This window comes from Sinocyclocheilus anshuiensis, unplaced genomic scaffold (assembly GCF_001515605.1).
Source record: "Sinocyclocheilus anshuiensis isolate Anshui unplaced genomic scaffold, SAMN03320099.WGS_v1.1 scaffold1251, whole genome shotgun sequence".
Classification (NCBI taxonomy): Eukaryota; Metazoa; Chordata; class Actinopteri; order Cypriniformes; family Cyprinidae; genus Sinocyclocheilus; species Sinocyclocheilus anshuiensis.
In genome coordinates this window covers 882,469-900,690 of record NW_015539970.1, presented here as the reverse complement: position 1 = coordinate 900,690, position 18,222 = coordinate 882,469, and the positions used below count along the sequence as shown (strand labels likewise).

The 18,222-nt window shown below is 37.7% G+C and overlaps 1 protein-coding gene and 1 long non-coding RNA gene across 8 annotated transcripts in view; one reads left to right on the top strand and one right to left on the bottom strand.

Annotated features, from left to right (window-relative positions):
• The window catches only part of LOC107687082 (tRNA dimethylallyltransferase, mitochondrial-like), a 74,058-nt gene that overhangs the window by 20,867 nt on the left and 34,969 nt on the right, over nucleotides 1-18,222 (top strand). For 4 of the 7 annotated variants that reach the window (XM_016484246.1, XM_016484244.1, XM_016484247.1 and 1 more), the window contains exons 3-8: nucleotides 2,081-2,179; nucleotides 3,004-3,158; nucleotides 4,303-4,445; nucleotides 4,524-4,635; nucleotides 9,281-9,393; nucleotides 15,968-16,045. In XM_016484246.1, coding sequence (XP_016339732.1) covers nucleotides 2,081-2,179; nucleotides 3,004-3,158; nucleotides 4,303-4,445; nucleotides 4,524-4,635; nucleotides 9,281-9,393; nucleotides 15,968-16,045 — 700 coding nt within the window. Of the gene's footprint in view, nucleotides 1-2,080; nucleotides 2,180-2,833; nucleotides 2,920-2,965; nucleotides 3,159-4,302; nucleotides 4,446-4,523; nucleotides 4,636-9,280; nucleotides 9,394-15,967; nucleotides 16,046-18,222 lie in introns of those variants that run through there. The other 3 variants (XM_016484251.1, XM_016484250.1, XM_016484248.1) reach the window with 3 other exon arrangements.
• LOC107687099 (uncharacterized) overlaps nucleotides 3,721-18,222 on the bottom strand; it is a 14,892-nt gene continuing 390 nt past the window's right edge. The window contains exons 2-3 of the long non-coding RNA XR_001634095.1: nucleotides 17,791-17,793; nucleotides 3,721-3,731 (exon numbers count right to left, since the gene is read on the bottom strand). This is a non-coding gene — a long non-coding RNA (uncharacterized LOC107687099). The remainder of the gene's footprint in view (nucleotides 3,732-17,790; nucleotides 17,794-18,222) is intronic.

The following is an 18,222-nucleotide window of genomic DNA, read 5'->3' as shown; positions in this document are numbered from 1 at the left end:
GCGTGCACTCGTATAATGTATAACGAGTGGTTCCCTGCATTATTTTAGGAAAACGTTTTGTGATTACAGTATTGAGCTGGTGCAATGGAGCAGCTCTAATGCGCCATTAAAATGAACAGTAAAAGTAACAAAAGCTTATACAATACATTTTAACAGGTATAATTAAGTGTGGAAATAACTGAAGGTAATATCTGTTTGCTAAATGAAGCCAACTAACATGATTCATATTATTATTATTATTACTATTATTTTGTTTCTGTACCCAATATTTAAAAAACTAATTACAAATACTGTGAAAATACAGGTATTTGTATCTGCGAGTACCAAAAATGAAAGTATCGGTATCTGACTCGTTCTGAAAAAAGTGGTATCGGTGCATCCCTATTTTTTAGTCTCGAGCAAGACTGTACGACATTCACATTACATGATTTGACTGGTTTTTACATAGAAAGGCCGATAGCGCAATCAGTGATCATTCATGTTTTCATAACCGCTGGCCAAATTCAAAAACGTCTCTCATCTTTGAGAGCAAGGGGGCCCCCTGGTGTTTCGGGGGCCCTTCGCAGCTTGCGTATTTTGCGTATTGGGATAATCGGCTCTGGTAATAATGGTCCGTGGGGAAACATGGTGTTCCGTGTGTAGTTACAGTAAATGGACTAAACGAAGCCTCGAGGCAGAAGATTTTTTGTGTTCGAGTTACTCAAGGTATTCGAGGAATCGTTTCAGTCCTAGTCTCCTCCATAGTCTGGAACCTTGTGACTAGTTAACTGGGTGACTAGTCGGCCACTTTTGCCCAATCTATACTCCCCATAATTAACAGCTGCAGAGATTCATTTAGTTGACAGGCCCTTCTAAATATAAATGCTTTATATTTTGTCTCTGCAGATGAAATTAATAGGCCATTACTCAGCCTTTTAAGATATCATCTGCAAACTTCTTAATGATCATTCTGAATAATTGTTCTTTTTAAAATGTCATCGCCTCCCTGACATCAGTGACACTGCTTTTGTGAGACTGTGCCTTGTTTGAATGCAAATCCCAATCTTTTAATTTCTCGTCTTTTGTGTAATGTGGCATTTCCCAGCGAGCCACATGAATGGCTGTGGCATTTTATGAGTGGGCGCTGGGTTGTACTCCCTCGGCATGCTCTTTCAGTAAATGCAAGGGCATAACTGGAAATGCATGTACCAGAGACGGAGAGCAAGACGTGTCGCTGTCCTCGTTTTCCTCGCCCGCCTGCTGCAGATGTTTGCTGAGAGATGAGGATGATATTAATAGCTGAGGGAGATGCTGTGAGGAGGTGGGGCGGCTCTCACTGTGTCTGGAGGAGCGCTGCCGCAGACACCTCAGACACTCATGCACAAGAAATAAGGTGTGGCGGGTGATGAGCTTTCTAGTCTCGCTTCCACACTGAAGAACAGTCATAACTACTAGAAAGCACGTTGTGTAGTTTCTCTTACAAAATCAATAATCAAGATAGGATATTAGAGAAATAATCTTGTTGTTAATCCTAGTTGTTTTTCTCAATCTTCTCATATAACCATTCAGAAATGCTTAAATACTCTCTCGCAATCTCGTCCCCACCCCTTTCCGGCTTCTTGCTCTTCTCTCCTCCTCTCTTTCATTTTCTCCACCTCCCTCACGAGGGATCACAGCCTGATGTGGGTGGGGTGGACAGCGTGTGGCCAGGCTGCTTTGATTTTGATGCATGTGACATGGAAGTGTGTCCGGGAGTATGTGTTTGATGTGTACTGATGCGCCTTCTCTTATTGAAGCAGTTATCGAAATGCTCCATGGAGGCAGCCTTTGATGCAGTTTAATACAATCTATAGCAGAATCCCAGCAGTCATGTTGAACCGGCTGTCCTCTCACAGCACCAGGCCTGGACATTACATGCATTATTGTTTGAGTGGCTATAGATCTAGGAATATGATATTGTATTTCAGTCAAGCACTGGAGTGGAGCACTTTGCACTTTGGTTTCACATGTATGATCAGTGTGCATAATTTTTTTTATTGCTTGTAACTATACTGTTATTAATTTGAAAAATTCATTTGGTTTGACTTCCTTAATATCATACATAGAGGATATGCATTGTCGGAAAAAGCTGCCCATCATTGTTGGAGGCACAAACTACTACATTGAGTCCATTTTATGGAAAGTGCTCATCGACACTGGGGTAAATGTGAATTTTAATGTTTTATGAGTATAAACAATTGCTCTTTAACAAAATCTAGTGAGCTGCCTACGTGGGCAGCATTTAGAAGTGACAATGAAATGAAAGTAGCGACAGATCTTTTCTTCTGTATTGTGACATACAAGTGAGACGCATTATCGATAAAGGATAAGTGTGGTAACTGTGTATTGGTTGATTGCATGGAGGCAGATATAGACTTGAACTTGCAGTCAATTGTAAAAAAGGATGGGATTTTAACGAACTGATTGGAGAAGTTCGACATACGTCACCAGAATACCACATTTTTATATATTTTGATTAAAAATTACATTCATCCATTGAATCATTCACAATAAGATCAATAACATTCATTTAAATAGAAATGGTAAATTTCTGTTTCATGCCATATGCGTGCCTTTATCAGGAAGCCTGTTTCATAAGGTAGGAATCCTAATTATTTTGCCTTTTAAGATAACGTAAGAGAGAAGACAATCCCAGAATGCATTTTTATGGTATTGATCAAAAAGTTTTGTGAGTACTCTTTATTAAAATATCATGCTGTTAGCTTAGCAACATGCTAATTGAAAACCATTGAAACCAATTGCAAGTCTTTGTGTGGCACACAGGGTTGCTGCCTATGTCAAGCTTTCTAAATCGGTCTCATGACATTCTGTGATGTTTTGAATGCTGCCTTAAAAGGCAGTTGGCAATGTGGCAGCTCACTACATTATGAAACGGCGCTAGTAAGTCTGAGTAATATTAAAAGGTTTTCTATGCATCTGTTGGCAGATCTATTCTAATCGAGTCCTCCTCTGTCTGACCTACAGCAAGGGAGTGACATGGAGTCAGAAAAGGGCGTGGCTTCTGAATCAAAGGCAGAGCTTGAGAAACTGGGTGGTCCTGAGCTTCACAGGCTGTTGAAGGAGGTGGATCCTGACATGGCAGCCATATTGCACCCTCATGATGGACGCAAGATTGCAAGGTAATTATTTAAGTGGTAGCAAACAAACATTGAGACAAAGCTTATTTACCAGTCACAGGAACAACTACAGTGTATTTCCATTGAGTAATTATTTCTACCTCTACCACAGATCAGCATGGCATAATTTAAAAGACTTTGCTAGAATTCAATGGCTCTAAAAATAGTATACGAAGTAGTCCAGTGTTAGAAAGTAATGCTGCAATAAATTCAGGGATTAAGTTCATTAAAATGGACAATTTGGGTCTTGGACCTGCAGGCCTGGGTCTTGGGATTAAGTCTGCATTTTGGATCTTGGTCTTAGGGGGCCTGGCTGTGGTTTTTGTCATGGAACATCTTGTCGTGACTCCAGCTCTGTATACATAAACATACCTATTTTCTAAATTTGTACCTATTCTGGGGCATTAAAATTCAAACTATCACGTTAAGTTCCTTAAATGCACAATGGTGATAGTTTATACCCTATTTACTGCGTCTTTACCATTTATTCTTCTTTCAGTGAATGCTTTTTTTTTATACTTATGTTGTTTTTTTCCCCCTCATGCATTGTTAGAAAAGGAGCGGAGCGGACTTGAACTTGGGTAGAAACCTTATCGTATTGTCTTGCTATGTTAAATTTTGGCATTTGTTGGGCATTTATTTTTGCATCTATTTTTTTCCACTTGTGTGGGAGAGCTGCTGATGGCTGAGGCTTCCGAGCGTGTTACACACGTGTTTTCACATGCCTCAATTGGTGTTTGATTGGTATCAAGGGGCCGATTAGCACCTCTTCTGAGCACTATGTGCTCGCTTAATTGATGCCAGCATGTGTGCCACTGCGTCTGCAGTGTTGCTGTGGTAGAAGAGCTCCTCTCCCACACTTCACAGTGCTGATGTCTCCTCCTGATATCAGCTCCTTTTGAGGAACTGGCAAGCTTGACGAAATCCCATGCACCTCTGCAACTTTATTGTTCATCCTTTGTTGGTTGTCAGTAGTTCATCATGTTCCTGTTTAGTATGTGGTGTGTTCTTTCCAAATAATATGTTTACTTGAGAGATTATTTGGCATGCAGAATCTTTCAAATGTATTTGAGAAATGCATTGCTAATTTAACTGCAGTTATATGGTATTTTGACTATAAGTTGATGGTCAGTTGATTGATTTACAGGAGTCTGCAGGTGTTTATGGACACTGGAGTTCCACACAGTCGGCTTTTGGAGGAGCAGCGAGGACAGGATGGAGGAGATTGTCTTGGGGGTCCCTTGCGGTTCCAGAACCCTTGCATCTTCTGGCTCCACTGCAAAACGAATGGTAGCTTTATTGTTGATTGGTACTTGAATGTGTCTGCAGTATCTTTTATTCAATTTCCTCATTCATCCTCTTCTGTAGCTCTAGATGAGAGGTTGGACAAGCGTGTGGATCAGATGTTGTCGCTTGGGCTGATTAATGAGCTCAAAGATTTTCACCAACGCTTTAATGAGAAGAAGATCAAAGAGAACAGGTAGATTTCACTGTTGTGAATCAGAAGATTTTTAGAAAAATTCACAGTGAATGATTTTTGGAACTGAACACTTAATTTCCTGACAACACATTAGGGCTGGGCGGTATATCGAGTTTGTACGATATATAGATATTTTCTTTATAAGCGATTCGATTTGAGGCAATACCGTTTATATCGATATACAGTAGTTTGATACGAGCGCATCCACCATGCACATGCGCGCCAAACAGACAGAATTCAATTAAACAGGAGCGCAATAATTCTGACTAAAATATACATTTCGCTGAAATATTTGTAGTTGGACCATAAATGTGATATGTAGAATTTTAAACCTACAAGTAAATCTATTTTTATGATAGCACTGACTGTAAAGTGACTGTAATGGATAAAAGCGTCTGCTAAATGACTAAATGTAAATGTGTAATGGTGTAATCAAAATAACCTAACACAACTGTGTTTTTGTTCTCATTTATTTTCATTTTTAGTTTAGTGAATTTAACTTCCGCTTTAAAAGCCTTATTTTTGTTTTTAGATTGCAAAAATGAAATGTGATTTTAACCCTTTCTTGCACATAATATAAAGGCTTACATGGTTACATTCACTTTATTTGTTTTCATAGCCTTTAATATGTATTGTTTTGTTGGACAACATTGGGCGGTAAGTGAAATATATATTAAATACTGATTTTTTTAATCCAAATACAAAAACGAAAATACCGAGAGATATATAACGTATATCGCAAATCGGCCAAAAAATACAGAGATATGAATTTTTGCCCATATAGCCCAGCCCTACAACACATAATATGCTAACTTGAATATTGTCCTGCATGCACTTCACAAAACAAAACAATGACACAAATGTACCATAACAAATAAGCAATTTAAAAATAGGCTGTCGTAATTTTTTTGTTGGCTGTATGCGTTCATCAGTATCTATAATAACTTCATTTTACTAGTAACTGGTAAAAAATATCAGTAACCAATCTGTTGTGCACCTCCATTTTTGAGATCCTCTGTTTAGTTTTGGAACTAGGTCAGATTTTTGTATTCATAATTCTTGTATTACCTCTGAATGAACCATGTGAAACTTATCTCACACAAGCTGCCTGATACAAAAGCTGCACAGCTGTCTTTTCTTTTCTTCAACTGTCAAAGAAATACATGAAAGCGAAGTTTCACCAGCTGAACCTGTCCTGCAGATCAGACCTTTTAAGTTGGCAAGTTCTAGCAAGTTTATCACCTGCTGTTCTTGTCAGGAGGGGGTTCTTGTCTTTAGTCATGGTGGGAATCCAGGGCTTTGACAAGTGAAACGTTTTCAGTAACTGACGTAGATGTCAGTTGATTTTGGCAAAGTGACTGAGCCGGTCGAATGACTCGGATGTGTTTTTTTAGTAATGTCAGAGTACATGGAGTTATGAGAGGTTGCATTAACACGTGTATGACTTTGAATTCACAGGAAATGTATTGGTCTGTACTTCTGCATAACATTCGATGTGGCTGTGACAGTGATTCAGGGCCTGTTATCTAATAAATTGATTTTTACGTTTCATTGAGTGTCCCGTATTTATGAAGACTATAACTATCTCAACGTGTATATATACTTCTATATGACATTAAAATGAACTGAAATGTAATGGATTTAAAGGGGTCATATGATGCTTTTTTAAAGATCGTTATTTTACGTTGGCAGCAGTTTGCCCGAATCGGCGTCGGGACTGTTGGTGCGAGTGAGAACTCTGATTGGATGTTCAGTTTAGTGAACGAGTCCGTGCAGGATAATTAAAGCGAAAGTGATGAAAACTAGTAAGTAAATGAAAGCAGTAAACAGAAGGCTGTTCTAATGTTACGTGATCTTACCCAAGCATTCCAATATGCAAATGTTTTCATAACGACATGAAATGCTTAAAATGCTGAAAGTTATCAATGTTACTGATGTTCAAAATGGTAAGCAAGTTAAGTTGCTTAAGTTTCGAATATTTCATTTTTATCTTATATCTTTGTTTCGGTTTCTCGTTTTGAATAACGAAAATATGCTATTGATAGCTGCTAATATAGACAGTTAATTCCTCTCACGCAGGCGTGAAATGCATGTATTAGTTTGCAGTCAGCTGTGGTCCGTGCGGTGTGTTCAAGTGCAGCTTTTTGGTCCAGACGCTGCCGTTGCGAGGTGACAACACTGTTGGTTTTCATCGCCGCTAGTTCTTTGAAGTTGGCTTGGTATGTCCTGGCCTTAACAATCACATGGAAACGCCCTGACAACCACTCATAAAAGCCTAGGAATGACATGGAAATGCCCATGCAACCACTCATAACACCCTAACAATCACATGGAAGTGCGTTGGCAACCCTTCTTAACAGCGTAGGAATCAAATAAAAATGCCCCAGCAACCACCCAAAACACCCTAGCAACCACATAGAATTGCCCCAGCATCCACCAACGACACAGTAGTTTAGTAGTGGTGAATTTTGCAAAGACATGCACCGTGCAGTGGCACAGTGCCTGTCAGTGCATTTGCCGATCAGGCTATAGATATATGACACAGCAGATCACGCTGTAATCTTTGGATCTTGGAACGATCAGAACATCAGCGATGCTGTGTCCTGTACTTTCGCCTGTATTTACTGATGCACTAACAATATTTGTTAGAAAAGGTGATTAATTATTGATTGATAGTGCTGTCACATGCTCTGTTGTACAGGGATATTGGCGGACGGACTGCACTGCGGTGTGTCTGTGTGTGTGGATGTTGATGACACAGCAGTGTCTGGGCCGTTTTGGGTGTGGCTTCTTCTGATTGATGGCCGAACGCCCGGCGCTCCGTCCAGCCGATCGCACCCCACCTCCCCTATCAGATGTCTTCATTGGCAAACTTGCCACCCAAGCGCTTTTCTCCTCTTTCCTCACGTCATCCCACTCTCTTCCTCCTCCTTTTCCTCTTCTTTTTGTCTGCATCTGCCACCCTTCCGCCAGCCCTCTCACCTTACACAGGGAGCAGTCACAAGGCAGCAAGGTCAGACTCTGCCTGTCTCTCCTTTCCATTCCCTCTCGGTCTATCTTGCTCTGTCTTGTCAATAGACCCCCTCCCCCTAGGCCCGTCTGTGTCCCTGTGACCGGCTGATCTCTGTTTTGTGAGCTGTATGACGACTCATTTTTACCCCAGGGGCTGGTGTTCTGATGCACCCAGTGACCGCGTTTCCATCTAAAACTGGGTCCCATTAAACATTGGATGTGATTTCACCCTCGAGTTTGCTCATAAGGCCTAATACTTATAATATTGCTATTTAAATTATTCTGTAACTAATCAATAACATAGATAAGAAAATGTTCAAAAAGAAATGGCTTTGTCGTTTAGTCACAGTTTAATTATGAGTAGCGTTAGGTATATTTGTATAATGAAATGCATTTGAAAAATGTTAGCTGTTATAGAAAAAGTACACAATCGGTCACTGAAAACATGGGAGCACTTTAAACTATTTAAAGAACTGAAGAAGTATGTAGTTTCATCTGAGCTGGTTGATGCTTTGACAGATTGCTTGTGCTCTCAGAATACTTTTCCCTGTGCATAAGTTTTATATGATATATATTTGCAGCTGTGAAGTGTTTCAAATTCAAGCTCTTGAGAGCTTTTCTATTTCACAAAAAAGCTTGTAAATGTGAGTTGCTGTTAAACTTAATAGACATAATTGACCGTCAATCAGACGGAGCACAACAGAGGGCAATTATTTGTTATACATCAGATTAAGTTCATATTTAAATGAATTTAATTGAATTGCGGTTTTTGCATGTTTTCACTTTTTTATTTTATTTATTTTGTACACACATTGTATAGCATCACATTTACACTAATGATCAAAGGTTTTGGGCCAGTAATTTATTTATTTATTTTTGTTAATACTTGTGCAGTAAGGATGTGTTAAATTGATCAAAAGTGACAGTAGTGATTTTTACATTGCAAGAGAAGATTTCGGTTTCAAATAAATGCTGTTTTTATTAAGCAGCACAGCTGTTTTCAAAATTGACACTAATAAGAAATGTTTCTCGAGAAGCAAATCAGCATATTATAATGATTTTTGAAGGATCATGTGACACTGAAGACTGGAGTAATAATGCTGAAAATTCAGCTCTGCCATCACAGGAATAAATTACACTTTAAAATATATTCAAATAGAAAATGGTTATTTTAATTGTAATAAAATTTCACAATATGACTGTTTTACTGTATTTTTGATCAAATAAATGCAGCCTTGATCAGCATAAGAGACTTCAATGGCTTTAAAAAAATAAAATACAATTTGGCTTCAAAATAATTCTTAAAGGGTTAGTTCACCCAAAAATTCACAATTTCACAATTTTTTATATAACTCCGACTGGATTCGTCTGAAAGAAGAAAGTCATATACACCTAGGATGCCTCGGGGGTGAGTAAAACGCAGCCTAATTTTCATTTTTGGGTGAACTAACCCTTTAAATGTGGCACTTTTGACTTTGACCAGTGTTATATTATCCTAGCAACCGCTTAGCAACACCCTGGTGAAAACCCTGAGCTTTCTAGCATTCAAAAATCTAGTATTGTTCTTCAATTTTGTGCATGAATAATGGTAATTTGGTGTACATAAGGAATTTAGTTTTCTCCGTGTTTGCAGTCAGGACTATCAGCATGGCATATTCCAGTCTATTGGCTTTAAAGAGTTTCACGAGTACCTGACAGCAAGTGAGAACGTCAGTCAGGAAGAACGTGATAAACTGAAGATTAAAGGTAAGCATTAATTCACCTCATTTTGCTTGAGCTTGATTGTCTTGAGTCTTTTGTTGTTAAACTATAAACAGCTGTCAGTTCAGGCCTTGAGAATGAACACCGAGTGAGAATGTTGACGTTCTTGAAATTTTTCTGCATGAGAACAGTTATGAAACCTTTGCTGACTTCACACAAAAGAGAGCAAACACTAACTCAGACCCTAATTCTGAAAGCATTTTTATGCTCTTCCAGGAAGATTTGTTTTTAGTTCTTAAATGGACTCAACACATTTGAAACAAAAACAGTTCCAGCAGGGATTAAAATTATCATTACATTATCATTGTAATACAAAAATATCACTACCACCATCAGACACGTTTATTGTAGGGCTGTCGCGATTCGTCGATTCTATTCGATTTTAAAAAATCCTCGACTTCATTTTGCCTGCGTCGACTAACCGGCAAAATACCGGAAGTGGCCCATTTCACGGACGAGAATCCATAAAACACATTATTAGATTGTTTTCCAAGGCTGCATGATATATTAACCCCGTTTAAAAATCATAATTAAGCATAAATGTGAATTCACAAACGCTACGATTTAATTACATAATTATATGCAATGCCGTTATAGCTGTGTAGGTTACGTACGTGCATTTCACAGCAGCTCCGTTCACAGTAAATGTCAGCATATTATAATGATTTTTGAAGGATCATGTGACACTGAAGACTGGAGTAATAATGCTGAAAATTCAGCTCTGCCATCACAGGAATAAATTACACTTTAAAATATATTCAAATAGAAAATGGTTATTTTAATTGTAATAAAATTTCACAATATGACTGTTTTACTGTATTTTTGATCAAATAAATGCAGCCTTGATCAGCATAAGAGACTTCAATGGCTTTAAAAAAATAAAATACAATTTGGCTTCAAAATAATTCTTAAAGGGGTAGTTCACCCAAAAATTCACAATTTCACAATTTTTTATATAACTCCGACTGGATTCGTCTGAAAGAAGAAAGTCATATACACCTAGGATGCCTCGGGGGTGAGTAAAACGCAGCCTAATTTTCATTTTTGGGTGAACTAACCCTTTAAATGTGGCACTTTTGACTTTGACCAGTGTTATATTATCCTAGCAACCGCTTAGCAACACCCTGGTGAAAACCCTGAGCTTTCTAGCATTCAAAAATCTCCTAGGTGTATATGACTTTCTTCTTTCAGACGAATCCAGTCGGAGTTATATAAAAAATTGTCTTTGATCTTTCAAGCTGTTTAATGCCACTCAGCGGGTGTTGCGTTGCTTCAGTCCAAAATAACTTAAATAAAAATCGCCCATCCATAAAAAAAAAGTGTCTCTCACGGCTCCGGGGGGGGAACAAAGGCCTTCTGTAGCGAATCGATGTGTTTTTGTAAGAAAAATATCCATATTCAAAACGTAATAATCACTTGAATCTAGCTTGCGCTCACTGTTGTAAACAGAAGCAGTTCCGGGGGAATGACGTATGAGGTCAACGTTGCGTGTGCGTCACTTCTGAGCGGCGCATGCGCAGCGCTGCCCTCATACATCATTCCCCCGGAACTGCTTCTGTTTACAACACTGAGTGCAAGCTAGATTCAAGTGATTATTACGTTTTGAATATGGATATTTTTCTTACAAAAACGCATCGATTCGCTACAGAAGGCCTTTGTTCACCCCCCAGAGCCATGTGAGACACTTTTATTTTTTTATTTAAATTCTTTTATACTGAAGCAATGCAACACCCGCTGAGTGGCATTAAACAGCTTGAAAGATCAAAGACAATTTTTAAGAGACTTCAATGGCTTTAAAAAAATAAAATACAATTTGGCTTCAAAATAATTCTTAAAGGGTTAGTTCACCCAAAAATTCACAATTTCACAATTTTTTATATAACTCCGACTGGATTCGTCTGAAAGAAGAAAGTCATATACACCTAGGATGCCTCGGGGGTGAGTAAAACGCAGCCTAATTTTCATTTTTGGGTGAACTAACCCTTTAAATGTGGCACTTTTGACTTTGACCAGTGTTATATTATCCTAGCAACCGCTTAGCAACACCCTGGTGAAAACCCTGAGCTTTCTAGCATTCAAAAATCTAGTATTGTTCTTCAATTTTGTGCATGAATAATGGTAATTTGGTGTACATAAGGAATTTAGTTTTCTCCGTGTTTGCAGTCAGGACTATCAGCATGGCATATTCCAGTCTATTGGCTTTAAAGAGTTTCACGAGTACCTGACAGCAAGTGAGAACGTCAGTCAGGAAGAACGTGATAAACTGAAGATTAAAGGTAAGCATTAATTCACCTCATTTTGCTTGAGCTTGATTGTCTTGAGTCTTTTGTTGTTAAACTATAAACAGCTGTCAGTTCAGGCCTTGAGAATGAACACCGAGTGAGAATGTTGACGTTCTTGAAATTTTTCTGCATGAGAACAGTTATGAAACCTTTGCTGACTTCACACAAAAGAGAGCAAACACTAACTCAGACCCTAATTCTGAAAGCATTTTTATGCTCTTCCAGGAAGATTTGTTTTTAGTTCTTAAATGGACTCAACACATTTGAAACAAAAACAGTTCCAGCAGGGATTAAAATTATCATTACATTATCATTGTAATACAAAAATATCACTACCACCATCAGACACGTTTATTGTAGGGCTGTCGCGATTCGTCGATTCTATTCGATTTTAAAAAATCCTCGACTTCATTTTGCCTGCGTCGACTAACCGGCAAAATACCGGAAGTGGCCCATTTCACGGACGAGAATCCATAAAACACATTATTAGATTGTTTTCCAAGGCTGCATGATATATTAACCCCGTTTAAAAATCATAATTAAGCATAAATGTGAATTCACAAACGCTACGATTTAATTACATAATTATATGCAATGCCGTTATAGCTGTGTAGGTTACGTACGTGCATTTCACAGCAGCTCCGTTCACAGTAAATGCTGTTCCACAGGAACTGATATCATTTACATGTGTGGAGCCGCTCAAACTCCATCCGTGCATGTTGTTGTGAGTTTGGGTTTATTATAACGTTCATCTAGGAATGCAACGTGCGCCATTTCATATAGATCGCACAGTAATGTGTAAAAACAATCGTCAGGCCGTTGGCGCCCCCTACAGGCCTTTGTTTTAATGCGTACTGTACATTAGCTCTATTCACTGATCTATAATAAAGATTATATTATATTATTTTTTAATTATAAATAGATCAGTGGCTCGATTACATTATAATACAGTATTTTAACAGTTTTGTTCAATAAAACCATATGATTTCTTGCTTTTGATACTTTATTTGAACTAATTATTATTTCCTCATTGTTATTATATATGTATTTTAAGTAATTTTAAAGGCTATTGTTCACTTAGCCTACATCTATTTTTATTACCACAAAAACTAATTATTAATTATAATATTTTATTATTAGTAGACCAGAACACGTGAACATGTTGTTATTCTTACACTGTAATATTGAACTTTGAATTCAGTGATTTGGACTATGAGATGGACACTTGCTTCTTGCACTCTCTGTTGCACTTTACTTTTGCTTTAAAAAAAGGATTTCATTTGGAGTTTCACTACTGAAGTCCTCCATTTTTTTCATCATGCTGGAGATGTTTGTTTAAATCTGTTGTTTACACATTTCTAAGAGTACTTTTAATACTTAAAATTTTTAATAATAATAACTTTTAATAATAAATTTTTAATACTTGGTTCTAGTGGACTCTAAACATTGCATTTATTTAATGTGAAAACCCAACTGTTGGGGTTAATTTAAACAGATTTTTTTTCCCTTTGTAGTTGCACTCACAGCTGTAGTGAACAGAAGCCCAGAACATGTGGATATATTGACATTAAGAACATGCTGATTTTCTCAGACTTTTGTAATTTTCTTTTTATTTCATTTTTATTAGGTTTGTTTACATTTTTACATTTCGTCAATGGCTTGTTTACATTTACACTTTTTTTATGGTACACCACTGAATGGCAAAGTTGTAGTTTTTGTGTGTGTGGGAAATTAATCGTTTAGATTAATCGATAAATTAGTCGATAGATTAATCGAAATAAAAATAGTCGTTAGTGGCAGCCCTAGTTTATTGTACGTGTCCATTATTAATAGCTGGTGATTAATTCTCATTACAGTAATGATTACTTATGATTATGCCAACATGTTTGATGCATGTGTAAACAAACGTATTAAAATAGTACAGAGGGGACACAAAGTCTTTGACTTATCTTCATTTTGGAGCATTTTCTTTAAATACCAATATGTGAATTATTTGATTAACCAGCATAACTAATTTACGTAAAACTGGTAATAGATTGACAGTCCTGTAATTTAGCAAACAGGGGTTGTCTTCTGATTTTCAGTAGGGGATTGATCGCTGCAGTGGTGTTGAACTCTGATCAGATGTCTAAAACATTCAGTGTTTAAGACAGAACGTTCTCAGTCTCTGTTAACAGCTGCTGAGGGGCTGTAGAGAGGGAGACGTCTCTCTCTCTCTCTCTTTCTGTCAGTCAGTTGGATTGGTGTCAAGATCAATTACCGGCATGCTAAGCATGAAAGTTGCAGCACTCATAATGGTGCTCATGTCTGCTGAGAGCTCATAAGTGCGGATTGCTTGTGTTGAGTGCTCTGAGCATTACTGACTTGTCAATAGGCCATGAAGCCAACAATGCTGCTCTTGGATTGGTTAGTTTGCTCTAATGTTTATATGATGGATTGTGAATTGTATTAATGTTTTGTATGGATGCCGCTGTCTGTGAGCCCAGACACCAGTATTTTAAGAGTTTAGATTCAAGATAAACCCCTGTCTGGCCAAATAAGATTTCAGTGTGGAGATAAAGGTTAGAATTATGATTATTTGATAGTACTACAGTACACAGTTAGTGTATATTAGCACTGTTTGTTGTTTGCTTTGGGATCTGATAGAGCATTTGGACCTGCATCTGGATTCTGTTAAAAAAAAAAAAAATGAATGGTTTTCACAAAAATATTAAGCAGCAACTGTTTTCAACATTGACAATAAAAAGAAATGTTTCTTGAGAAGCAAATCAGCATATGTGACCATGGACCACAAAACCAGTCGTAAGGGTCAATAAAAAAAAAAAAGAGAGATTTATGCATAAATAATCAAAATATTGAGAAAATCTCCTCTAAAGTTGTCCAAATGAAGTTCTTAGCAATGCATATTACTAATCAAAAATTAAGTTTTGATATTTCCGGTAGTAGGAAAATTTACAAAATATCTTCATGGAACATGATCTTTACTTGATATCCTAATGATTTTTGGCATAAAAGAAAAATCAATCATTTTGACCCATACAATATATTTTTGACTATTGCTAGAAAAATATACCCATGCTAATTAAGACTGGTTTTGTGGTCCAGGGTCACATATTATAATGATTTCTGAAGGATTATCTGAAACTGAAGACTGGAGTAATGGTTCTGAAATGTCAGCTTTGTCATCACAGGAATAAATGACATTTTACGATATTTTAAAATAGAAAATTATTAATGAAGTCTGCATTTTTTTCTGTGCCTCAAACTGAAGGGGTGGCGCTCTGTTCTGTTGTCTACTGCACATACTTCAAACACACGAGGGGCTCGTGATGCAATAATTTCAGCTTTTGGTGCCACAGTTTACTGTAAAATTGAACATAGCATGATGACACATAGTTGTGTAGACAGAGGAGGTGGATATTTAATTTGGAATGAGGAGCTCAATAAGAAAATTGTACACAAAAGTGCAGATGTCTGTCAAAATAAAAGCTTTAGGGTTTATCTGGACCACCTAGCAATGCTGTTTTTAAAAGAAATTAATACAAATGTATTAATATTGCATGATAATACTAACTTTTGCACTAGCAGTGCAAGATGTTAAAAGGATAGTTCACACACAAAAAAGGGATCATTTACTCACCCTCATGTCGATTCAACCAAATCTTTCATGCATCAAAAAGTACAAAAAGCTCAAAAGTATCTGAAGCTCAAATGTGCTCAATGTATGTGCGTTGATCATGTTTATATGTGAATAAATAAATCTGTTCATCAAATAAAGCAAATTGTGTCTCTTCAGAAGACAGGAATTAAACCACTTGATTCAAATTGATTATTTTTACAAGGTCTTTTTTGTCGTTTTTGATGCATGAAAGTTTTGTTGGCGTGGACTTTCAAAGTACAAAAATGATGAGAGAATATTGAGTGAATAATTTTGGTTGAAGTGTCCTGTTAAATGTAACAGTTTAAATCCCAATATTTGTTGAAAATCATAAAATTGTGTAGTCTTTGTACACAGACGCAGTCCAATGTGCTCTGGCACCAGTGGTAAGAGGATATACTGAAGGGGAAGTGGATTGAGAGAGGGGGCGGCTGAGGGTTTTAATGGAACTGCCTCTTCCTCTTCCCCTCGTCCTCTAGGTTTTGCTATTAAGCACTTAAAATTGTGTCAGTAAACCCATCGTGCATGACTTCTTTTTACTTGATATCTCCCACAAACATCTCACATAGTATCTGGTGTCACCATCATATATTGATCTCGTTATTTCCTCCTCTCACAGGGATCGAGTCTCTCAAGCAGGTGACCCGCCGCTACGCCCGAAAACAGAACAAATGGGTCCGCAACCGATTCCTCAAGAGTAAGTCTCACTGATTACACACACTTTTCTTAGTTTGGGTGCTGGTGTGGTGTAGTGGTCAAGTTCAGAAGGCGGCTTATTTGATCCCCAAATGGTACCAAACTGCAGGTTATTCCAGCCATAATATCCCTGGAATAAATTCATGCATGAAACCTTTAATGTGAGTCCCCCTTCCCTTTCCATCCTGTTGCTTGTGTTTGAGAGTTTAATGGTCTGTGAGGTACGGTCTCTGCTGCTGGATGCTAAGTAACACCACAGCTGTGCTAGTTCAGAGTGCATCGTAGCCACTGGCTTTAATTTGGATCACACTTACTCTCAAGGGAATTGTAGCCACAGTTAACTCTTTTCAATTCTGAATTCATTGGTGTGCATTATATGTTGGCTTCACTCATGGCTTGTCTATTGTATATTGGCTTCAGTTGCCCTCAGAGGTTACTGGAGCTGTGTATGTGTGCATATTTTTCGTTTTCTTTCAGTACGGTCCAATGATCAGGTAATCACAGCCATTTTTTAACGAGATGGACTTCACACAGACCATTAAACACACAAACGTTTGTGTAGAAATACTATGTGTGTGTTTGAAGGCTACCCCTCCCTTACAGACAGCCTCAAAATTCCAAGGCTCAGGGTTCAGTATTTACCAGCCTTGCGTTGATAAAAGATCAAATGCTTGTAAAGTTTGGGTGTTTCAAGACACGGGTCAGTCTGAATGGTTTGTACTTTTACTTCCTAACAGACAACAGCCTGAATCAGCGAACCCTTCAATGGATTAACAGCTGTGTGTATATGTGTGTGCTGGTGACGTCAGGGTGTGAAGTTTATCTAGAGAGAGGAAGTGAAGGACGCTTTATAGAATGAAGAATGTACGAGTGAAGCACTATTAGTTGTTCGCATAATAAAAGCTGTAAAGTTAAAAGGAGGGTGTGTATGCATGTGGCACAGGGGACGCTCACATAGGTTGTGTCTTGGTGTATGCAGAAACAGCTAGGGTTAGGGTCCCAAGGGTGGGTTGTTTAAAGATAAACTAATTTTAACTATGCTCATAGAGAGAGATGCTGAAAAAACATTATAACGTGGCACAGTGGTCTGTCTGATGCATATGTACATAGATGAAAAATGTAAAAAATAACACCGAAAGAGTGCAATAGTTCATTCTGTGTATAAAAGCTTTAAAGGGGTCCTATTATGCTCTTTTACAATGTCTTGAACAAGTTTGTTAAAATTTCCAAAGGGTGCCGCGACTAAAAAAAGGTTGGGAAACACTGTACTAGAACATGCTCTCATGCTTGGTGGTTTTCGAAAAACGCATTATTGTTTTACATAATTTACATTATTACAATACCTTTCTCCCCAGTCTGGCACAAACGGCTCGATTAGTTCCAGGTTCGATGAACGCCCGCCTTCCGAAAAACTTGGTTAGCTATCCCAGTGCGTTGTGATTGGCGAACAGCTTAGACGGTGTTTCAGTACTGCCCTTGCCAAAGCAGCAAGTTTAGTTAAGGATGGCGTCAATATTGCCATATCAATTTGAGCCAGATTCAGACCCAGAGAATATTGAACAAGAGGATCGCGCAGAACCTTTGCACGTACGGATATTGCAAGACATAGAGTGGTTATTGTTATTTTTGTTTTTTTTTGGCTAAATCACGTTTTAGATAGGATGTCAACAACCGCTTAAAAATAACTGCATTTACTATGTACAGATAAGTGCATATGTATTATTTTTATTGTTATTGAATTCTAACATTCTAACATGAATTGCAATGAAACTGTTATACAGTTGAATTTATTTGTACCATAGTCCAGTGTTTCCCAGGCGGGCGGCATATATATGCAAACTCATTCTCTGCCAGCAGGAGGTGCTGTTGGAGCGGTAGAGATCAAGGTTTCTCCGGTAAGGCTGTACACAAAGCAGTGCTCCGCTCAAAAAAACACTGCTTTATCAGACATTACATGCAAGATTAAATGAAAATGTAAATCCAAGGGGTTTACAAAATGAAAGAAAAGAAAGAAAATGTTTCTTTCAGAAATACAGTGATATAAAAACACCCGCACTCAATGTATGGGAAACACTGAAGTCTCATAATTGAAGAGTAAATTCTGCAGATCACATCATTGTCCAGTATTGTACTGTCAGCAATTTATTATAAAAACGTTTTCATAATTGTAACATACAT